General features: G+C 39.1%; 1 protein-coding gene across 2 annotated transcripts in view; it reads right to left on the bottom strand.

Annotated features, from left to right (window-relative positions):
• Nucleotides 1-17,949, bottom strand: part of spas (spastin) — a 350,388-nt gene extending 332,439 nt beyond the window's left edge. For both annotated transcript variants that reach the window (XM_071598119.1, XM_071598120.1), the window contains exon 1: nt 17,505-17,949. In XM_071598119.1, coding sequence (XP_071454220.1) covers nt 17,505-17,949 — 445 coding nt within the window. The remainder of the gene's footprint in view (nt 1-17,504) is intronic.
• Nucleotides 17,950-20,960: the final 3,011 nt, after the last annotated feature.

Genomic DNA, 20,960 nt, shown 5'->3' with positions numbered 1-20,960 from the left:
CGGGGGTAAAATGAAGTCATGACGCTCGGCTGATAGAAACAAGAGGCTGAAAATGAAGTAGAGAGAGGGGAAGGAAGTATATAACCCAAGACCAAAATCGATGCTGAGTAGATCACTTGTATGTGAAAATTTAGGAGCAGACGAATATTGTCATTATTTACGGCTGTCTACTGGCTTATGGTAGGTTTTCATGGACCCTGGCACAAAACCTGCCCGATTTTGATTAATTTTATTAGAATATACAGCTTAAGTTAGGCATTAGGGTCGAGAGCTCTTTAAAAACAAAGCACCTCCATTGTTCATTTGAAGAGAAAAACATCATGCTTTCCATGCGGGTGCGCACGTCGCCTAAGAAGGTTAGAAATACCACCCTAGTTTTCGACAAGCAGACACCACGGCACACAGTGGTCCGAAGTCCCCAAAACCTGGCCAAAGTGAGGAAAATGAAATCCCTATACAGAGTGTTTAGATGATAAAATTGGCAAGGGTAAAGAATCCTGAACATGTACCCGCCGCAAGTAGTTATGAACTCGCGCACCTGTCGTCCTACTCGAATCGAAAGTGACCTTCGCGTAGGTAGCAAGTACATAGCGCGTAGATGCAGAAGTGCAACGTTCACTGAATATCGCTACCAATTCCTTCCTAAAAGGTGGACATTTATTTTTTTAATTTAATTGCCAGAGAACGGCAAGGTTTTTTTCATTTCTTGAATGAATTTTAATTTTTGAGCAATTTTTTTACCAAATTAACAACAAAAAGTATGTTTATTTTGAGCTGAAAAAGACGTTTGGCCTCTAAAACAACCAAAAGCCCGCATAATTTTGATACATGCACTGCATCAAATTATTCACAATTTAATTAGTTGTAAAATGGTAAAAACTAAACTCCATAATTTTTTATAATAAGCTAGTTATAGCGCTTCATTAGTTGAATTTTGTGCCATGAACTGAGTTCGCACCTGCCAGTGGCCTCTCAACTTATTTCTCTGGCCCAACCGACAATTCTATCTTACTATTCTAGGCTTACTACGAGCTGCTGCTAATATAGGTAGACCCTTAGAAACCATTATGCAATATATTTTGATTATTTGTTGCAGTTACTGTCACCTGCGATGATACAGGCGTTTTTGGCATGTCCAGATTGGATGTGATGAAGTTTTGAGTCGTTCAATTGAAATTGTAAACTTACACTATGGTATATCCTATTTGCATGCACTAATTAGATTTTATGAATGTTTATTACATTTATCATACAAATTACCAGTGAAGAGGTGGTAGGTCGTACAGGCAGTAGCAGATTATGAGGTTGTTATCGCTAACGAGCGGTCGATCCAAGATCGCTTGCAGCCAGAAATGGGTTTGAAAGTCGACAAACCGGAACCCGCTAATCCTGAAAACAGCATTAATGGGAACACTGCTCGGCGGCTTTTCGAGGGCCCTGCCAAAACATATTCTATCTCTGGGGTCTAATACGAGGATTCCGCACAATGCTAGAGGCTTGGTGTTGTCGATTACATATAGGCCACGAAAAGTTCCATGAATATGCGATGGAAACCGCCCGCATATACTATATACGTAACTATACGGCTGGTATTAGATGCCCAAAACAGCATACAAGGTTCTTATGCCCGGCAGGGACCTGATGGAACATTCAGTGTTGCCCATGAGACATCTGTCAGAAGAAGCGCAGGAGGCAACCAACAAGTAAGTCGGGAGTGCACACAGAGTGAATAAGGTAGAGCAATGTAAGTCTAGGGGCCTGAAATTTACTGTAATTGAAGCTCAAAATGGCGAACAAATGGGCAAGAATTAATTTTTTACAAAAACTTTCCCCTACTTTTTATGTCATCCAAAATAATATATATTTTTAATTAAATAAAAAGTTACATAATTCTGTCAACCTTGTAAATTTTTTGCGAATAAATTGGCGATGATTTTTTTCTGAAAATTTCACTACGGACTCACGTTCAGCAACCTCAAAATCTATAAATTGTATAATTTTCTTAATCAAAAATAAGTTCGGTAATTCTGTCAAATTTGCAAAAAATATGCGAATAATTTGTCTGGGTATTATTTTTTGGCAAATTTCATTACGGATTCGTGTTTAGCATCTTCAAAAAAATTGCATGCAAATTTTTATGAAAATCGTGACATTATTTTATAATATAACCAACCTTCAGGAGATATTGACCACTGTGCGTCGAGCGCGCGAACCCCAAATCATAATCGGGTAACGTCGAGCCACAAAATACATCATAATCCCCACAAGCCGCCACAACGGCGTCAGCCATGGAGAGTTAGGGCACCGACCAGTCGCGTATAAATATGCACATAAACATGAATACACATTTAAACATGCGAATAAGCACACTACACTTACACTTGTACACTTGCCTACATACACGCCTATCTACATCATGGAATTACTGGAGTGAAAAAATCTTGCGGGTTTTCTCTATAATCTTTTCAATTCCTTAATTAACATTTTCTCCAATGGATCCCAAATAATAGCGGCGTATTCCTAGCATAACTTAAGAGGAGTATCACCTCTCTTTCACTTTTTTATTATATTATCCTGCAACACGCGCAATGTGGCCTATTTCCTTTAAGTCTGACTCGCACATGGCGCGCGTTTCCCATGAAAAGTTTGACTGAAGAGTGACAACCAAGTATTTGAATTAATCTGTATTGCCCAACTCGGAGCCTTCTATTTTATACTCAACGATTTATTCCTCTTTCCTCTTATTTCTAAACATTGTAACATGACAAAGCAAAGGCATGCTGGGAAACCACGGGCAGCAGATGGAATTCAACTGCCACCCTTACTCTGACGCGTGAATTTCATATGTCGTGTCCTTCCATATCCCTCACATATCAAACCAACTTTCCGAATGATTACTGAGATGATATGATTTGTAACACGAATAACTCATGCACTAAGCATTACGCACGACGTATTAAAGGTATTATTTAAACGTGACGAAAGAAAGCGAAAGGAAATATTACCAGTCTCTTTCAAAGACTTTTCTTCATATGTCTCTGGGTAACCAAAAAGAACAAATGGAACCATAAATGCCTATGCATCCATAAGCTATTTCCCCCATCATCTTGACGCGTGAAGAGAGCACGAAGTAAATGGCTATGGCAAATACTTTTTCATAGCACCATAAATGCAGCGTGGCAATGCCTCCTAAATATTCTCCATATAATTAATTATTAAAATCCTCCGACTGATTACTTGATCGCAATACACGAATCAAGACACGCTACCCAATTTCTGCGTTATTATTTTCATAGTTCACAATTGAGGCCGTGGCGAAACAGACTCACGACGATACGGTGACATTCTCCCTATTGAACTGCATTTCTACAGCCGATAATTAAAGTTACAGATTCTCATAACTAAATGGGAGAATTTCACAGTTAATACAATTTAAAGGACTTAAGAAAAACTTCCATCATTTTTCGGAGGAAGAAATAAACATGGAAATTTGGTGGAATTTGTATCCTCACGCTATGCATGCTTAAAACCACATAATTGCACTGGGGAGAGCAATTAGAGGAAGCTCGTTAGACAACACACAAAAAGAGAAACTATGATCCCAGAACGTTTGGCATGACGCGAGGCGTACCTGCGGGAGGGTGCGGTTGCCGTAAGCTATTGGAAGGAACCGAGGTCGGATGCGGGAGAGAGAGGATTAGCATTAATCCACCGAGGATTAAAATGCTTTGGCATTTATGGCCCAGGGACAGGACTTGAGCTTTACAAGAGGGGAGAGGATGCGGGGCATTCGGAAATTTACGCGAAGCAAACGCCCACAAATATGCATCCATCCGTTGGCCCCTCGGAGGAAAAAAAATAGAGGAGCCACGTTTCCACACCAATAACCAGGGCTAGGAAGACCCCTACTCATAAAAGGACCGCAATATGGCATTCCTAGCGAGAAAGGGCGGCTTTCACCAACGTCATATGCTTTTACTTCTCTCCCTCCTCTCCCAACCAATCCTCCTTCATTTCAACGTGGTCAAAGAGAACGATTCGGAAGGTTCAACATTCCGGCTGTTGTTGCAAGATTCAAAACGGCACCTCGCAAGCTCACCCCACCCAAGAGCTTGGGTTCCCTCCTCTGGAAATAATTTCCATCCAGAAACAATGGATTGCTTAACCGGCATACTTGAAGTTTTATCACAGAGGAAATTAGATCGCCACTTAAGGTCCCTGGGCCAATGAGCGGTCAATATAGTATGAAAACACCTTCGGCTTGGACAAATTGCACGTGGATAATAATGAGAACAGCGGTCAGTTCTCGGACAAAAGATACTCGATAAAAACAAAATTCTGAAAGATGCACGGCCCACGACGGATACAGAAACTTTTCCCCAGCCAAGGGATTATACCCAAAGGAATTATATATCTCCAATTGATATGAGAGCTATCCTCCACCGCAAAACTATTGCCCAGATGTAAAGGGTAGGAACTGAAGAAATGCAGTTTCTCTGAAATTACTTAAACTTCACTTACAGATCTCGTAATCACATAAAAGGCATCATCCTGCAATAAACCCGTAGTAAAAAATGGCTAACCCACTCACGCATGTACTCGTAGTCATGCGATTCAGCATAATTAAAGTTATTTGAGATAAAGGGAGAGAGAGAGAGACGTAAGAGGTCATCTTGTTTTTTAGAATTCCACCGAATGTATTCATTACAGATTATCTGTCGGCCTCTTTATATTAGTTTATTTTGTTCGCCAACTTTCCGCGTCCTATTCTGTGGTTTATCCACACTACCATATGATGAGGCCAGAATAGGACGCGAAGCGGAAAACAAAATAAAGTTACACAAGGAAGTCAAAAAAAATATGTAATGCAACTCTTCCTATGAAAAGGCATCTCAATCAAGATTTATAGCATCAGTTCACATGAAGGGTATCAAAAAAATAATTCTCCTTGATCAACTTATTTATGGTCATGGCATAGAATATTTGATTTAATTATACGTCGAGGAGATAAAAAAAAGGCCCACGCCGTATCGGCAGATTAATTAAACTCCCCGGGCAATAAAAGGGAAAAAACCGTAGGTATTTTGTATCTATGAGTATAATATTTTGGAAAAAGGGCAATGCCTATTACATAAATCCTTTTTTCCGAGCACAGCTTTCGGTCAGACCGTAACGAAGATTTAGACGCACCAAACTTCGTGATGGAAGGGCCTGGAAGGGATCTGCATATTCCTTTAATGAACGCTTCGAAAAACAAATTCATAACTATTCACGATAAAATGATTAACATCTCTGTCCCAACACCCGATATCACACACACACACACGTGTGGTTGCTTATGGGTTCATGAGCCATCACTCGTTTCTGTTCATCAATTTTCCGAAAGGGCTAGAGAAAAGAGGTTTTTAAAAATGAAGAAAAATTAAAATCAATTGAAGTACTAAATTTTGAATACCGTATAAAAATAAAGACCATCGAAGAGAAGATATGAACCTATTTTTTTCTTTTCAATTAACCACGGGATAAAGTACTGAATGGCAGGGGTACTATGGGTTATCGACGGACGAAATGGACGCACCCTGAGTCGAAAAATTTGACGGGCACTTGTTTCTCCTAGCTCCAAAACTCAAATATAGAAGAGGAAGCTCTCTCCCATTTTCCTCGCTGGGATGAACGTCGTTCCGATTTTCCTTTATTGCAGCTTCAACCGAGGGCTCAATTAAAAGTTGAAACTCTCAGTGTGGAAGGGCGCCAAAAAAATAAGCCATCTTGAGACCAACTTCTCCGGGCAGAAAAGCACTTCAAACTCCAAAACAACGAGCAGGAGCAAATACAAGGACTCAAAAGCCTTCATGACCGGAATAAATAACTCATTTTGCGGTTTTTGCCTCAATGTGTATTGCCATCCGGGAACGTAGACGGGCGATGGAGAGGTTTCACCCGAGAAGCAATTGAAGTTATTAAAGTACGTAATACCATAAAATACAATCTCCGCGGTGCATGTGGATGAGCAACACTGTGCAATGTACATGAGCTGGGCTATAAAGAGAAAGATCACACAGTGTTTTAATCACAATCCGATATGCATACTATCCAAGGAAAACACTGATATGGACAAGAAACGATCCCTGAATACTGTAAGACTTCCATTTCAACCATTTACTGCAATGGAAGTAGATGCCTATCACGCTGCCTTTAACCTACCCGTCCATTACAGGCTGCCAGCTCTGTTTTGTATTCTTTGAACTTAAACAAGTACGCAACTATTATAACTCACATGGGAATGTATAATAAGAAAAAGGATTCTCTTCTATTACCCCAGCTCCTTCTTTGATGCCAGAAGTAAACTCGTATGCCCTTCATTTGCCAAATAAGTCTTGAATTCGCTTCTTCCTCTTTCAGACTGGAGGATCACCCATCTGGCATCTGTAATACCCCTCAGCCCCTTTCTTCAATCTACATTTCACCAAGCTGAGTATTTTCCTTTGGATTCCACATCATTCCTTACGTCGCACTTTCCGTGATGTGTCGCAAACGATATTCATTCACCACATAAACTATATTTGGTCTGAATACTGCGAAAGGGCATCTCCCTTTGAGTTACGTAACTCCACTCGGGTCAGGTTCTCCACCTCCGCCGATGTTTCAACGAGGGACTCGCTCTTTATCTTCAGGGCTCCTGAATGCTACCATCCATTCAGATCCCCTGAAGACGATTAGTGAGTAAGGCGGGAGCGAAACGTCGCATCGGTGCAGGTGGAGAACTTGATCCGGTGGAAACCCCAGGAGGACTTCACTCAGCAGATACTCCGCCGAGAAGCGCCAAACCTTTCCACACCACCCTTTCTTTGTCATTTCATTTACATACAACCAGTGCACACTTACAACAAGACCAATATGTACGCACTAGATTCAATATCCCCATATGACATATTCCAATAATCCCCGCATTATATTTTGATCTTCGCCATCATATAGAAACTCCATAACAAACGAGAATTTAAGAAATTGGTCGAAATTTGCGGAATCTCGTAATTGCTCACGATCTCCTTAATGACTACGCCCTAACCTAACGTTTTCATCGCCTTTCCTGACTCCCAGTAAGCATCATAAACAATACATCACCAATATTCTCGAATAGGAGTGATCTTAAGGGCTGGCAAGCAACAGCATGAAACTAAATTACCGCACGTTTACCGGGTTACGACATATTTACCTTATGTGCATGTATTTGCCGTCCATTCCTACCGTACTGTTTCTCCCTCCCAATTTCCTTCTCCTTAACTACTCATTTTGTCTCCCTCATCTATGTAAACGGAACTTCATTTTCATGCTGCTTTTTGTAATCCGTTAAGTATTTATTGATAGAAATTTTTTTGTTGATTGTCCAATGAAATAATATGATGCTGTTTTTGGACTAAATGAATAAATTAATTAGTTGATTGATTACACGAAAAACTCATAGCGATGTTGCTTTGCTAGAATCTACAGTGTATATATTTTCACGCTGGGCATCATCAAGCGTTTCCTCTATTAAAAAAATACATGTTTTACCCGCCCGGAGTTGATATACTTTTAACCTTCCACACTATTATCCACCATCAGTGAGTTTTCGTGAAAAAACTCCTTCAGTGTCACTGAAACGACGCAGACAGCGATAGGTTCTTCTGGGATTATATTTGAAAGCAATATTGCTACGGCAAGCATGGCGAAATACAATTATCCATTCGGAATTTGTGCTACGTTGAGTGAATGAGTGCGCCAGTGTGACATCTTCCGGTTGTTGAAACACAATCGACGGGGGCTTAAATCCAATAAAGCCGCTTGCTCCCCATCCCATGTTATGGACGTCATCGAAGTCCGACGAAAACATCCAACAGTGACTTTCATCCCAAGCATGAAAGTCAGAATATTTGAAGAAATGATACACTTTACATATACAATCTCTTAGGTTTCGGAGTCGTTCACAGTGTGCCATTTTTCCAAATGTTAACGAATTTCCGCAAATGAACGGTTCCTAGTCATATTGTGATACTAGAAGCTTAGCACATATTGAGGTATGCTGGAAAAATTGGCGAATAGTAGCAGATTACCGAGTTAGTAAACTATTTTGATTAGAGTATGTAGGCATTACAAGTTATTGACATTAGACCCTCCATTACAGGAGCTTGGCTCTTCTGGAAAAAGAAACCAACAGTCAAATGTCGTACTGACTACCGTACACTCAATGTTACTAAAACTTTAAATGGATAAAACTCGCTTTGTATGCATTCTGCAGTAATATTCAGAATATGTGGGATCGAGTCACTCGCAAGGAGAACCAATTTATCCCCAATGATGAAGAAGGAACGTCTAAAATACGCTTATGGGATTAACTGAAGTCCATTTCCGAATAAAAATACAAGTCATGGCAACTCTGAAACCAAAATGCGAGCGGGATACAGCATTTAAAATATATGAGCCCATTAGCATGCTCCTGCAGGCGGATCGACCACCTTTTCTTTTGCTTCTCTCTGTCATGGGGGTACACTAAACTCCTTTAAGGAACTCTGGACTCTCGAGAGCAGAATGGAAAAACAGGCACTCTTTTGAGATGAGCTTGGTCTAAAAAAATAAAAGAGGATGGATCCTGTATCCCTCTAGCCTGGGGCAATGCCCTCCCAGCATTATTCTAAAAAAGTGGGGGGGGGGATTTTATCCTTAAAGGCAACATTACCAACACGCTTCAGAGAAAATTAATTATTCACCACACCCATTCGTTTGGTAGGAGCCGTTCCAGGAATACCGAGAACTATTTCTAAGCCGAAGAACGACCCACACGTGAGACAGAGGGACGAAGATGTAATTTCCGCTTCAAGGCAGTAGTTGCGAGAGATAAAATTCTTTTAGTGAAGCAGAAGAAACCAAGGACCCAAAAAAACTGTGCACCCACAAGAAAAAAATCCATCCGAGTTCAATATTAATACAAACACACACATAGGTGTTTGTATTTTATTTAGTATTCTATATCTGTTTATGTGTATATAATATATATATATATATATATATATATATATATATTATATATATATATATATTCATTTATATTTATTTATTTATGTGGGTCACGGTAGTCCAGGGGTAGAGCGTTGGACTACTGACCGGAGGGTCCCGGGTTCGATTCCCGGTCAAGTCTCTGGGCACCTGCTACACCCAAGCTTTCGGGTACCAGATCTTCCTGGGAAACGATTACCGGCACAGGGAAGGGAACTGGCCCGCCTACCCTGATGTGTGAATTTCACACGCCGTCGGGCTTGGTACTGGGTGAACTACCAAACGTACCTTCGGGTTGATTGCTATGTTTATGGTTTTAACAAAATATTAATACAGATACACACATAGGTGTGAGTTTGCAATAATATATGTATACACACACAACCCGCGAACGAATATGCATTAACGTGGAAATAGATATCGTATAAGGAAAAGGAATAGGAACACATATGTAAAGGACGACCACAGGAGAAGCGAGGAAGGCGGAATCGAGCAGATCCCAAGCGCAAAAATATTTCCTTGACTTGAAATTGAACCACGGACCTTTCACCTTGCCGGGCCGATGCGCTAACCACTTGAGCTATCGAGGGAACGTAATTTACAATGAAATCTGTGGCGTATTTATGACGCCAAGTGCCCTGTTTCTTTTTGTCAGGAGATGGCGTTAGAGAGCTGTTTCACAAGCCAAAGGAGAAATGGACGACACAAGAGAGTAGGAAAAGCAATCATACGTCAAAAAGCATAGGACCAATTCGTTTCGTGGCACGCAAAGCCAGAAGAGGGAGACGAGCCACATTGGCCAAATAGACATTCAAACACGAAAACCCGCCATATGGCGAACAAACAGTCATTCATATGGAATTAGAGATAAGGGGAAGATATAGCAACACATACAAAGGACAAACACGGGAGAGGTGAGGAAGGCGGAATCAGGTTTTTACAGTAACATTTCCTCACAAATCAAACACGAACTCGATTAAGGGTGGATCCTAAGAATATTATATTACGTAGCCACCTTAATTCAAACACATCGACTTCCATAACTGGTGAGAGAGGAAAATTTATTAAATTTCATTTCGGGCTGAAAAATAACAACTTAATGACCCTTACACAATCATAAATGCATTTTGTCTACATTCACAATTTCAACTACAGATGGAATGAAGATCACGATGTTTCTTTAATATACCGCGGCATGCATGCAGAGAAAAATTCGCAACAACCCGCAGGCAGCGTGACGAGATGTAGTACGATTAACGCCGATTGTATTTCCTCCGTGGAAATTGCATTGAAGTGAAATACCAAGCCATCGTATTCTTGTGAGAGAAACGACCGAACAGACTGGAGAGGAAAGCCGACACGATACCCGAGAAGGGCGGAACGCTGTTTTACGCACGTGAGGCATGCACGGAATGGTGAGAAATGGTAGAGGGAGAGAGAGAGAGAGAGAAAGCGCCTTCTACACTTGGCAATGGACTATACGCTTGCGGAACGCACGCAAAGTGAACCGCGGTTGCGTGGGAAGGGGGTGTGGCCACGGGAAGAGTCCTTGAGAGCCATTGACACGTCCCCAAATAACACGACACACGAGATTAATCAACCGGCGAATAACCAGCCAAGCGCCAGCTCGGAAGTCCCCTCACACCGGGGACGTCGATTGGAATCTGGGAATGAAACATCGGTGCGAAAGATGATCCCGAAGTTCGCAGACCCGCCCACACCGAGGTCGCGGAAGGCGGGAAATGGTTAGCCACGCGTCCATCGCTAAAATGAAGATTTTCGGGGGTTGGAAGCGGTGACATGAAAGGCATCCACACGCATTCATATGCGCTCTCGAGTCTTTCCGGCTTGCATATTTTAATGAACATTTCTTGTAAACGTAATGACGTCACCTTACGGGTTACATTTATCCTAACCAGCCGGCCTTGGGTGTGATCATGCATCTCCATAGTGCGATCTCGCTTTCGTTGTCATTATTTACGCATTTAATAACGAATAATGTAATACATCATATAAAGGGCATCTATGGAAAAGCTATCAAAAATTTAGGATTTGATAGAATAGTATTAGGAAAATGTGACGAGAGGGCTAAAGAGCGACCCTGTATTACGCCTGATGAAACCTCATTTAAAATATACTGGAAGCATATTGGATACTCACTTCGGTTTGATTGGCGAATTAGATCGAGTTCATCGAAGAGGAGCCGGATTTTCAAATTGGTTAGTGTAAAATTAATAGCATATCCATACTGTTAGACGAACTAGGCTGGGAATCTCTCAATAAGCAAAGGTTAAATTACATATTGAGTCTCTTACATAAATTTGAAACAGGTTTCTCCGGCGACGATGTTAAGAACGCAATATGTATATTCTACGTCCTATCACGATAACAGCGAACATGCCAAGGGAACCCAGCAGCGACCGCGTTAAGGGAAATTGTTTTACCTATGTAAGTGGTCTAGTACGTTGCCATAATTTAACATAGCCCTTATTACATGGTTCCTTATGTTACTAGCAGCTCGTCTCGCATAAGAAGAGAGATTTATACATTTTTATACAGTAGTGCATGTAGTAATTCAAACTGTGAGATTATTTCACACATTTAAAATAATAATAATAAATCAACCCAACTTTGATATTGCATGCCTGATGATGAATCACAGCCCACTACACACCGTAATGGTAGCTAAGAGTACCTATGAAGAAAAGGTGGTGGATAAATCAACGTGATTATATGAAAACTGTCAAGAGATGGAAAATGAACACGCTATTCGGTCGGGACAAACACTGCCGACAACCAACGACGAGATTAAGGTTGGTAAGGATATACTACATGTATCAAGACAAATATTCCACGACAAATGAAGGACAAGGGTGTTACAATAATTCAATCGAAAATGTTTGGTTCAAAAAAGGCTGTCAAAGATAGAAGAAGATCAGTTATGGTCTAACTGGTGAACGGATTACGTAATTCATTGCAGCAATAAGAACTTAATGTAAGTAAATATATGATATAGCCAGGATGTGTTCTTTTGTTTGATAATTCTCAAAACGGAGATAGAGTGAATAATACGAATTACATAATAAAATTGAAGAAAAATCAATGCAGAGATGAAGTTCCAATCGAAACCTGTATGTGAATCAGACTACAGGAGAAAAGATGTAAAATCAATATACAAATGATAGGCATGGAATGTATTCTATAAAATGTGTAATATCGCTTCATCTTTGATAACTTTTTGGCTATGGAAGCAAGCTAATAGAAAAGCCTTGGGGCAGAAATGCGAGTGGGTGAAGGGGCGATTATATAACTTATGTCTCCTAACCTGATGGACAAACTTGAAAGCAATAAAGCCAATGAAAAACAATAGCATTCCAGATTATAGAAGCGGACTCAAGGGATGGGTGCGTCATTCAAAACATTACAAGAGATCACGCTAGTGCTGACTTTTATTGCCGGCGCTATTGGGCATGGCACCACATAAAGGAAATAATGAGAGGCATGGATAGGAATAGAAGTAGAAATCAAAATAGGCCGGGAGTTGATGAAATATAGTTGTTTTGCGAATCATAAAACCTTAAATGGTCAGCCAAATGGGTGTAGGGGTATTTATGAGCGTTTTACAGGTCGCATGTGAGGAGTAAGTGGAGTGAAAAAAATCACTAGAATACAAATATAATATGATTATCAAAACATGAAGATTAAGTTGAACATGCAATTAAGAGTTGATAAACGAGAGCAACTTAATCAGCTAATGTACTCGCACTGAACATCACTAAGCAAAATAGTTAGGGGCATAAAGAGAAAAATTGCGGAAGCTATATCGGAAGCCTTTTAGATTTGAATTCATATGTGGAGGAAATTCTAATTCTTTCTGGTTCCACGTTAAGAAAAAACCAAACAATGTAGTGCTGGAGAAGATAGAGAACAAACTGGGGTATTTCAGGAGAGCAAAAAAGAGTGGGTGGAGGAGATAGTGGCAAAGAGGGTTAGCGGGACAGCTAAAGTTGACATAGAAGGGAGGACGTTCCCAAAGCGGAGAAAAATGAGTAGCCTTGGAATTTCGAAGGACATATATAGTATAGCGGAGGAAGAAGGAAAATGTGAAAAATAGACGAGGGGATAGGGTCAGTATAAAGTTGTAATGTTGCACATAAATTCACGGCAATGTGAATGTTTCTCAGAGCCGTGCCAAACCTACTTGTAATCAGACAATGAAACGAATAAATATATCCGTGAAACATACTGAATCAATGATATTTAATCTAGTATTTGTAGAGCTCATAAATATTTAGTGCGATTGATTCACGAATCACTATAATTTACTTTCTTTCTCTTGAGGAAATTTGAGGACGTTGAGTAAAGAAATAAATTATTATATAAGTCTTTGATATGGAGCGTATTTTTGTATAGCGCGGAAACATGGTTGTTGGAGTAAAATGATAGGCATTAATCGGAGGCTTTTGAGGTTTGGATGCGGAGAATAATGTAAAAGATAAAATGGACGGAGGGGAAGATAAACGAATAAATGAAATAAAGAATCTCCAAGTGTTTAAAAATGACATTTCTTACGCCCACCTACTACCAAAAATGACTTGCCAATGTTACTGAAAGCTAATTTCAGCCACTTAATAAAAGAAGACTTTGCGAGGCTTAAAAAAACTTCGGCTACAGATATCCCCCCTCTTCGTGAATCCCACAAGTACCTACCATATATATTCCGTGGGGGGCGGAAGCTACGTCATAACAAAGCTACCTGCAGGATATTATCCGTTTCCGGCCGGAAAATTGAAGGGAACAACAGGTTCGCCTCAAACAAAAAGCACGATAGAGCCCAGGGTTAATTTCTGTGACAGGATGTTAAACCCGCGGGAAATATCATTGGAGCATACTTTTCAAGAAGCAAGATACACGGAGTTCAAAACGTGGATAGAGCTCGAAGGAGGGAAAATAAAAATGGCGCAATGGTAACGGCTTTTAAACCCTTCCAGGAACTCCAGAAGAGAGATGAGAAGAAGGAGATTTTGAAAAACGCTCTGTTACCAATTCGGGACCGTAAATTTTCGTTTTCTATTTTCCGTTTTTTTAAGATTTTAAGAACAAAAATCAAGACCAACAAATTTTTCTAAAATAAAAAGAGTCCTTCGATGCCTAAAATTTTTACGGCTTACAAAACAATACTAATATTAATTCCATAAAACAATTAGCCAAGCTATAATTTCTGCTATAAACAAAGCTTTCAATTGTGCTTTGTTCCTGTGAGAAAAATATATAAAACTCCAACATTGGCCACATATAAAGATAACCCGATTGAGATACTACTCACGGGTAAAACAAAACTATCATAGTTTCCGGCCGACGGATGATGTACCCGAAACCACCGCTAGTATTTCAAATCATAATCACTAATTCATTTCTATCTGCGTGAAAGAAAAAGTAGGATCGATAAGCTATTACAATTGCATGCAGTTTTAAGTATTTATTTAATAAAGCCAGCCACATACTCTTGGAACTCGTCCAGATTCAGAAAACCATACGAGAACTAGTACCATTCTTAAGAGGACGGATACATACATGAACTAGGCCAATGCAAAATTAGATACAGTGTAGAGAATAAGACACCAAAAATGGATACAAGCTGCTTTACGGGTTTTTTTTACGATAACAGGAGCTTGAATCGTCCTTGCCTTCGTAAACGTTCGTGCTTCACTTACTTCGCTCTCCTACAAACCACTGAACTGCAATGAATGTGTATACGTTATACTTGCAATTCCACGCGTCATTACTGTTTTTCACTCTTGTCATTAATAAACACCCATTAGTAGGACAGTGTAATACAATCTTAAAAATTTTTAAACGCACACAAGCCAATGAAGCCATACTAAAAACAACCTATCAGCATGGATTTCCATAAAACCGAATGATTACTGGCCGATTCCAACTTAAAATAGTATTTAGCAGCTAAGAGGTCAAGATTTGTTGGTGCTCAAAGAAACATCGAATGAATTATTGGGACGTGAACAGCAGAACGTTCAAAACTTAATGAACAGCCGGCAATGCCAAACGAAATGGGGAGAGGGCAGGAAAAAAACGATTATGCTTCATCGGGCGGCACGCAACAAACTGGACGAACTGGACTAGTAAAAAAGGAGGGGTGGCATGGCGTGGGGGGGGGAAGAGGAAGGGGAGGCTCCAATTTTGGGGAATGAGGTTAAAAGGGGAGCAGGACGGGGGTGAAGGGAGAAGGGTTGGTTGGTGCTTCACGTCCAGGTATTGTTATCGATTGGAAGTGGGCTAAGTTGGCGGGAAGGGTGGTCCGGACGCCAAGCCGAGACGGAAAGCAAAGCCCTTGGCGCGGACCCGTCTTATCCCGAGATCGCGCCCGCCTTCATTCGTCAAACGACAATTCAGGTAAAGGGCGACACAAAATATTCAGAAACGTGGAGAACTTGTGTCAGGTCATAAGTTTTTCGGTAATTCGGCTCCCCTTGGAAGAAGCTATCAAGTTATATCCCGGATGCAAGATTCTGCATGTCTAATGCTGTACTTATTATAACCAGTGAAAAAAAGAAGGGGAAATGTTGATCGGAAAACTACACAATAATGCTTTACACTAAAACTGGCAGCAAAATGTCACCCGGATGATACCAAGGTGCAGTTTTCCGGCGGCGGCATTCACTAAAACAAATATTTAAAAACAACAATTCTTCGTCCGAGGCACATCGGTTGCTTTATCCCAACATATAAATTCCGGAGAATTAAAACATCCTGTGCAAACTTGGTGATTTAATAGACTAACGAAAAATATATGCATACCCTCAGCCCTAGGATTTCCAGTATGAGCCACTTGGATATAGTCCTCAAGCTGTGCTTTCAGAACGAGGGGTACAAACGACTGGAGGAAATCTTTGACAATGAGAGAAATCTACAATTCGCACCTGGAAATTATAGCGGAAATACATATACAAGGACTAATGCCCACCGTAAGCGAAATAGACACCCAAAAGGGAGGATACAATATATAGACTAAAATGAGCGATATATTAACACAGATTTTGCACAATATTCCGGCGGCGCTATTTCATACGAAACATTTCTTCATGGTATGGGTACACTAAAAACGTATAAGATCGTAAAAAATCATTCCGTACTCGAACACACCAATCATATTTTATAACACAAGCAAAATCTATTTACTGACGGTCTAGGTATTCTTGCCACTTTTCCATGGACATGTCGCTTTTTCATGACTCAAAAGTAACAAAATTTAATTTTCAACAACATACAAATTGCCTAATACAATTTACTCTTCATATATGAAGAGTGCAATAGTTCCAAATGAAAAGTTTTACGGGAAAGCAAAAAATGGATTCATTCTTTACAGGGTTCCACGATAAATAAAATGCAAGCCGAAAGTTCATGGATTTTAATGCAAAAAATGTAAGGAATATAAAAGAAAACATGCCCAATATATGATGTAAAACTCAAGGGGAGTATTACCTACATGGAGCAAATTGCCTTCGCAAGAATTTTACCGACATCACTATAAAATGTCACCCTGAAAAATCATACACTCAATCACTTGCAATTTTTAGCTATAACTGAGATGAGTTACGTAACATCTCCTGAGGAAACGAATAATTGACGACAACAACAACATCAACCTTGGAAAGATAATTCTGATAACGACCACTGCTACACCAGCGTCAAAGAGCCCGCCAAAAACGATGAGGTCTAACATTTCAAGATTTCAGCGAGAAACAATAACAAGGAAAACCTCCTATTTTGTAACTTTGTCGTCAGCGCATGGTGTAATAATCCCGCCATCGATCAGTTTTCACTGCGCTCAAAACAAACCGAAATACGGAACACGCGAAATTTAGCTAGAATCGAAAACGAAGGAAATCAAAATGACGAATAAGTATAAAATAAAAAAACACCTTATAGAGTCCTGACGAAGTTCATGATGTCTCCCCCTCGAAGTGAAATTTATCACCAACTACAATCCCGGAAAAATGTTGTTCGCCATAACTTGCTATGACGACGAAGAGGTAATGAATGCTGTAATCACTGACAAATGTGAAAAGCTTTTGGCAATTCGCAGGAAAAAATATTGCACTACTATTAGCACTTGCGATGTTCATGGCAATTCCGTCAAAAAATTCAATCTTAACCGTCAACCGTTAACGGTTACATTTTTAAAGTGACGCTTATTTGAATCCTCTATAAGGACTACATAGTGATTAATTCACGAAGTCTTGCATAAAATAAAAGTAAAATTCTCCTAGTACCCATTTCCCAAACAGCTAGACCAACGAATGATCAAACTTTTCTACAGCTGTGTTAATGAATGCCAATTTCGAACAGCTGTTTACGCGCAGCTAAACGTAGTCGCAAACTTCAGCTTGACACGCAACATAAAGAAGATAAAGTTAGAAGTCTGAACTTGTGGCAGCAAAAATTTCACATACCTTCATTCTCTTCATCAATTTTTAAAGCTTTTGAAATATATTCGAAAGCTCTGCGATGGTGATGTTTTTGCTTTGCCAGCAACGGATCTCCTGGTCCAGGGCCAGTAGGATGTTTCGGTTGAAGCTGTGACATATCCTGTGGGTATTCCTCCACTTCACTTTCACTTTCAGGAATTACTATGTCAACATTAGTTGCCTTAGTTTTCGGGCGATGCACAAGTCGTGTAGTTGACGAGTACAGATATTTGAATATAACAAACAACTGGTATATAAGGGTACGAAGCACATTAAATAAAAATATCACTGGGAAAGACACGATGAAAAGGTTTCTCTTATGGAACGAAATTGGTTCGGGTTTGTAAGTCCTTTCCTCTGTTTTACGAGACTTTTTTGGGGACCTCGGGCTACCTTTCCGCTGCATTCGTCCGCCATCACTGAACGACATGCCGCGATGTGACGTCACGATAGACTACTGCTTGTTTTTGCAGCGGAGAAAATCATAGTTACAGGCTTTCTGTCAGATGGCAGCACATCACTATCTATCCCCACTCCGGTTAAAGGAAACGCCCCTTCCTCGAGGAACTAGTGTTTTTTGTGACAAAATTGTATTTTTAAGAAAATATAATTTATTTTAAGTTCTTTCCCAGTTGACGCAGCAAAATTTAATCAAAATTGAAAACGTTTCTGTTGTTACAACATATGTGTTCAAGGAGTATTTATCTGAGGAGGGAATTTTGAAATGTGCTTTAAAAATTCATAATTGAAAATTAGTTGAATATTGCGAATAATTTTATAAATATGTTAAATAAGCAGGATAAATAGTAAAACACTTTTATTTTAGACTATTCATAATATTTGTATCTATGTGGAGCTTTAAACTTGTTAATGTTGTATCCTTCAAGTAAAATGATAGGAAATTGTATAATTGGCAAAATTACGATTTCTATTTAAAATATTTTAACTTACAACTTCATTCCTCAACAAAACTAAAATAATGGATAAAATACGGTAACGTGCCCTAAAGCTTTAAATAATTTTCTATATCCTTCGATTTTGACATTGTACACATACTTATCATCAAGTACAAATTACTGAAAAACTATATCTAAATTCACTTGTCGTATTAGGAGTATGAACCCATTCTCGTGAATACCCTCACCATATTTGAGCTTGTTTAATTCCAATGAATTTGAGGGAGTGGTAAATTGCTGCTTAAGCAATTTAATTTTAAAGGTCTGGTTTTAGTCATTTTAAATTACTAATAATTATAATTACAGTTGTACTAATTGCATTTTATCAATGATGGAACTCTGTATATTCAATTTATATATTCTAAATCTGCGTGGACACAAAGGGAAATAAATCCATGGCCTCCAATGCCCAACCACACATAATTGCATATCACTAAGAACTGCTTGCTTCAAACAGAAAAAAAGATTTATTTTCACAACCCACAAGGTCTAATGTCCTCTTCTCCTATCTTACTCTCCACTATCCAGTCTCTTTCATATTCCTCTATCATTAAGATAGCGACTCATCAAACATACAATTATCAAACCATACTCAACCTTCTCCTCTCCTCTAGCTTGTCATCTGACCCTCTCCCACTCCACAGCTCCTCCCATAGGTGTATGTCGTTTCATGCATCACTCCATTTAGTGCTCTGCCACTCTGCAAGAGATAAATATATTATTTTATGCAATCTGAACCAAGCTGTCAGCCCTTCAGAGCAATTTACTGCCCTTACCAAGAGGGTTGGTGCATCACTCATAAATCAAAGACGAAAACTACTATATTAAATACTTAGACATTATTATTACTTATTAAATTGATCTTTTTGCATTGCGAGACAAATAATGGTGTCTGGAAAAAATTTTTGCATGCACAAGCTCTTTATCCTGTGATTTCACCTGAAGAAAAGCCAGAGGAAATAAATAAAGAAAGGAGAAAGAATTATTCTTTTGTTGAATTTCACTTATTTTTAGCACCATTGAGTTTTGATCCTTTATTTACCGTTCAAACTTTTTTATTTCTTTTATTCTCATCATGGAAAACATTACAAAATTATTTTTGAAATTTAATGATTTTTCGTTTAAATTGTGTTTAATCATCTGCCATCATAATTCAATGAACCACCACTAAAATACATTTGATTGATTTTATGAATGATACAGGTAAGGTATCATTAAGCTACTTAAAAACATCTGGTAATGGCATATTATTGAAGACATGATTAATGCATTTTGATGGTTGAATAGTATCCACTGTATTAGTCTGCTCTATCTCAATCCTACCATTGTGGCTAAACCACTGGATAGAGATAAAATTATGCATTTTAGGTCTGGCTAAGGTGAGATGGAAAGATAGTGGGCACTGTAGAAATGAGAGCTGGGTGCATGGTAATATGTATGCAAGATGGGGAAGAGAGTCTGTGAGTGGTAGCAGTAGTAACAACCAACAATGTTGGAGAAAGAAAGGCAAACATATGGCAGGTTATTGATATAATAGCAACAGTGGAGATAGAATAATCCAACATTATTTCTTCTTATTGAGACTTACCTGTCATATATAATCATATAAAGGAAGAAGTAAGCAGTGTATATCTAATAGATGAAATGATGACAGGTATTCCCGAAAGGGAATCCTTCATAGCTATGGAGGATTGGAATATGGTATTGGGTGAAATGAGTAATGGGAGAAATGCAGAGAAGTCAAGTTTAGAAGCATTGAATAACATTGGAAAGAAAGAAAAGAGTTTAGCAGGAGAAATAGGTGAATTATATGTAACTAACACAAGGTTAAACAGCACCATAGTTGTGGGTCAATTTGGAAAATTCTGTGAAAGAAAAGGATGTATTAGATTATGAAATGAAACATGATTTTCTGTGATTTCAAAACTTGATAACTGAAGGAAGGTTAAGGGTAGTTTGGGGGTTTCAGAGATGTGAGTAAAATGTAAACAATAACATGGACAGAAAGAAAAACAAAGTAGTTCTTGGGATGATATGGGAAGACAGAGGTTTAATAGGAGAAACTTGGAGGTACATAATGTGGAAACTGGAATTACTGAGAGGCAAATTGATGCTGAAGACCTTGAGATACAGAGTAACTTATTGGATAATCAAGGTAGAATAAAGAAAAGAATAGGAATTTTGAATTAAATGAAGAGAGGTGGAAAGTTTCCAAAGCTAAAATATGATTTAATTTAATATGAAGTATAAGAGTAGATTTTTATTTGTTGTTCTAATTTTTGCTAGATAGAGCTTCTAAGAACAGTAGCACATAGTTCCTGATTTAGTTAAAAGTGTGCCTTAAGCGATAGGTTGTTGATAATATTTGAAGAAACAATTTATAGAATTATATCATCGAAGTGGCCTGTTCTCCAGCTGCATATTCAGTTCATAAGTTATTGCTTGTGATGACTAATCCCAAATAAAATAAAAAAGGGGAAAAGCA

This window comes from Hetaerina americana, unplaced genomic scaffold (genome assembly GCF_022747635.1).
Source record: "Hetaerina americana unplaced genomic scaffold, ioHetAmer1.1.p SCAF_9, whole genome shotgun sequence".
Classification (NCBI taxonomy): domain Eukaryota; kingdom Metazoa; phylum Arthropoda; class Insecta; order Odonata; family Calopterygidae; genus Hetaerina; species Hetaerina americana.
This window is presented reverse-complemented; position numbering and strand designations above follow the sequence as displayed.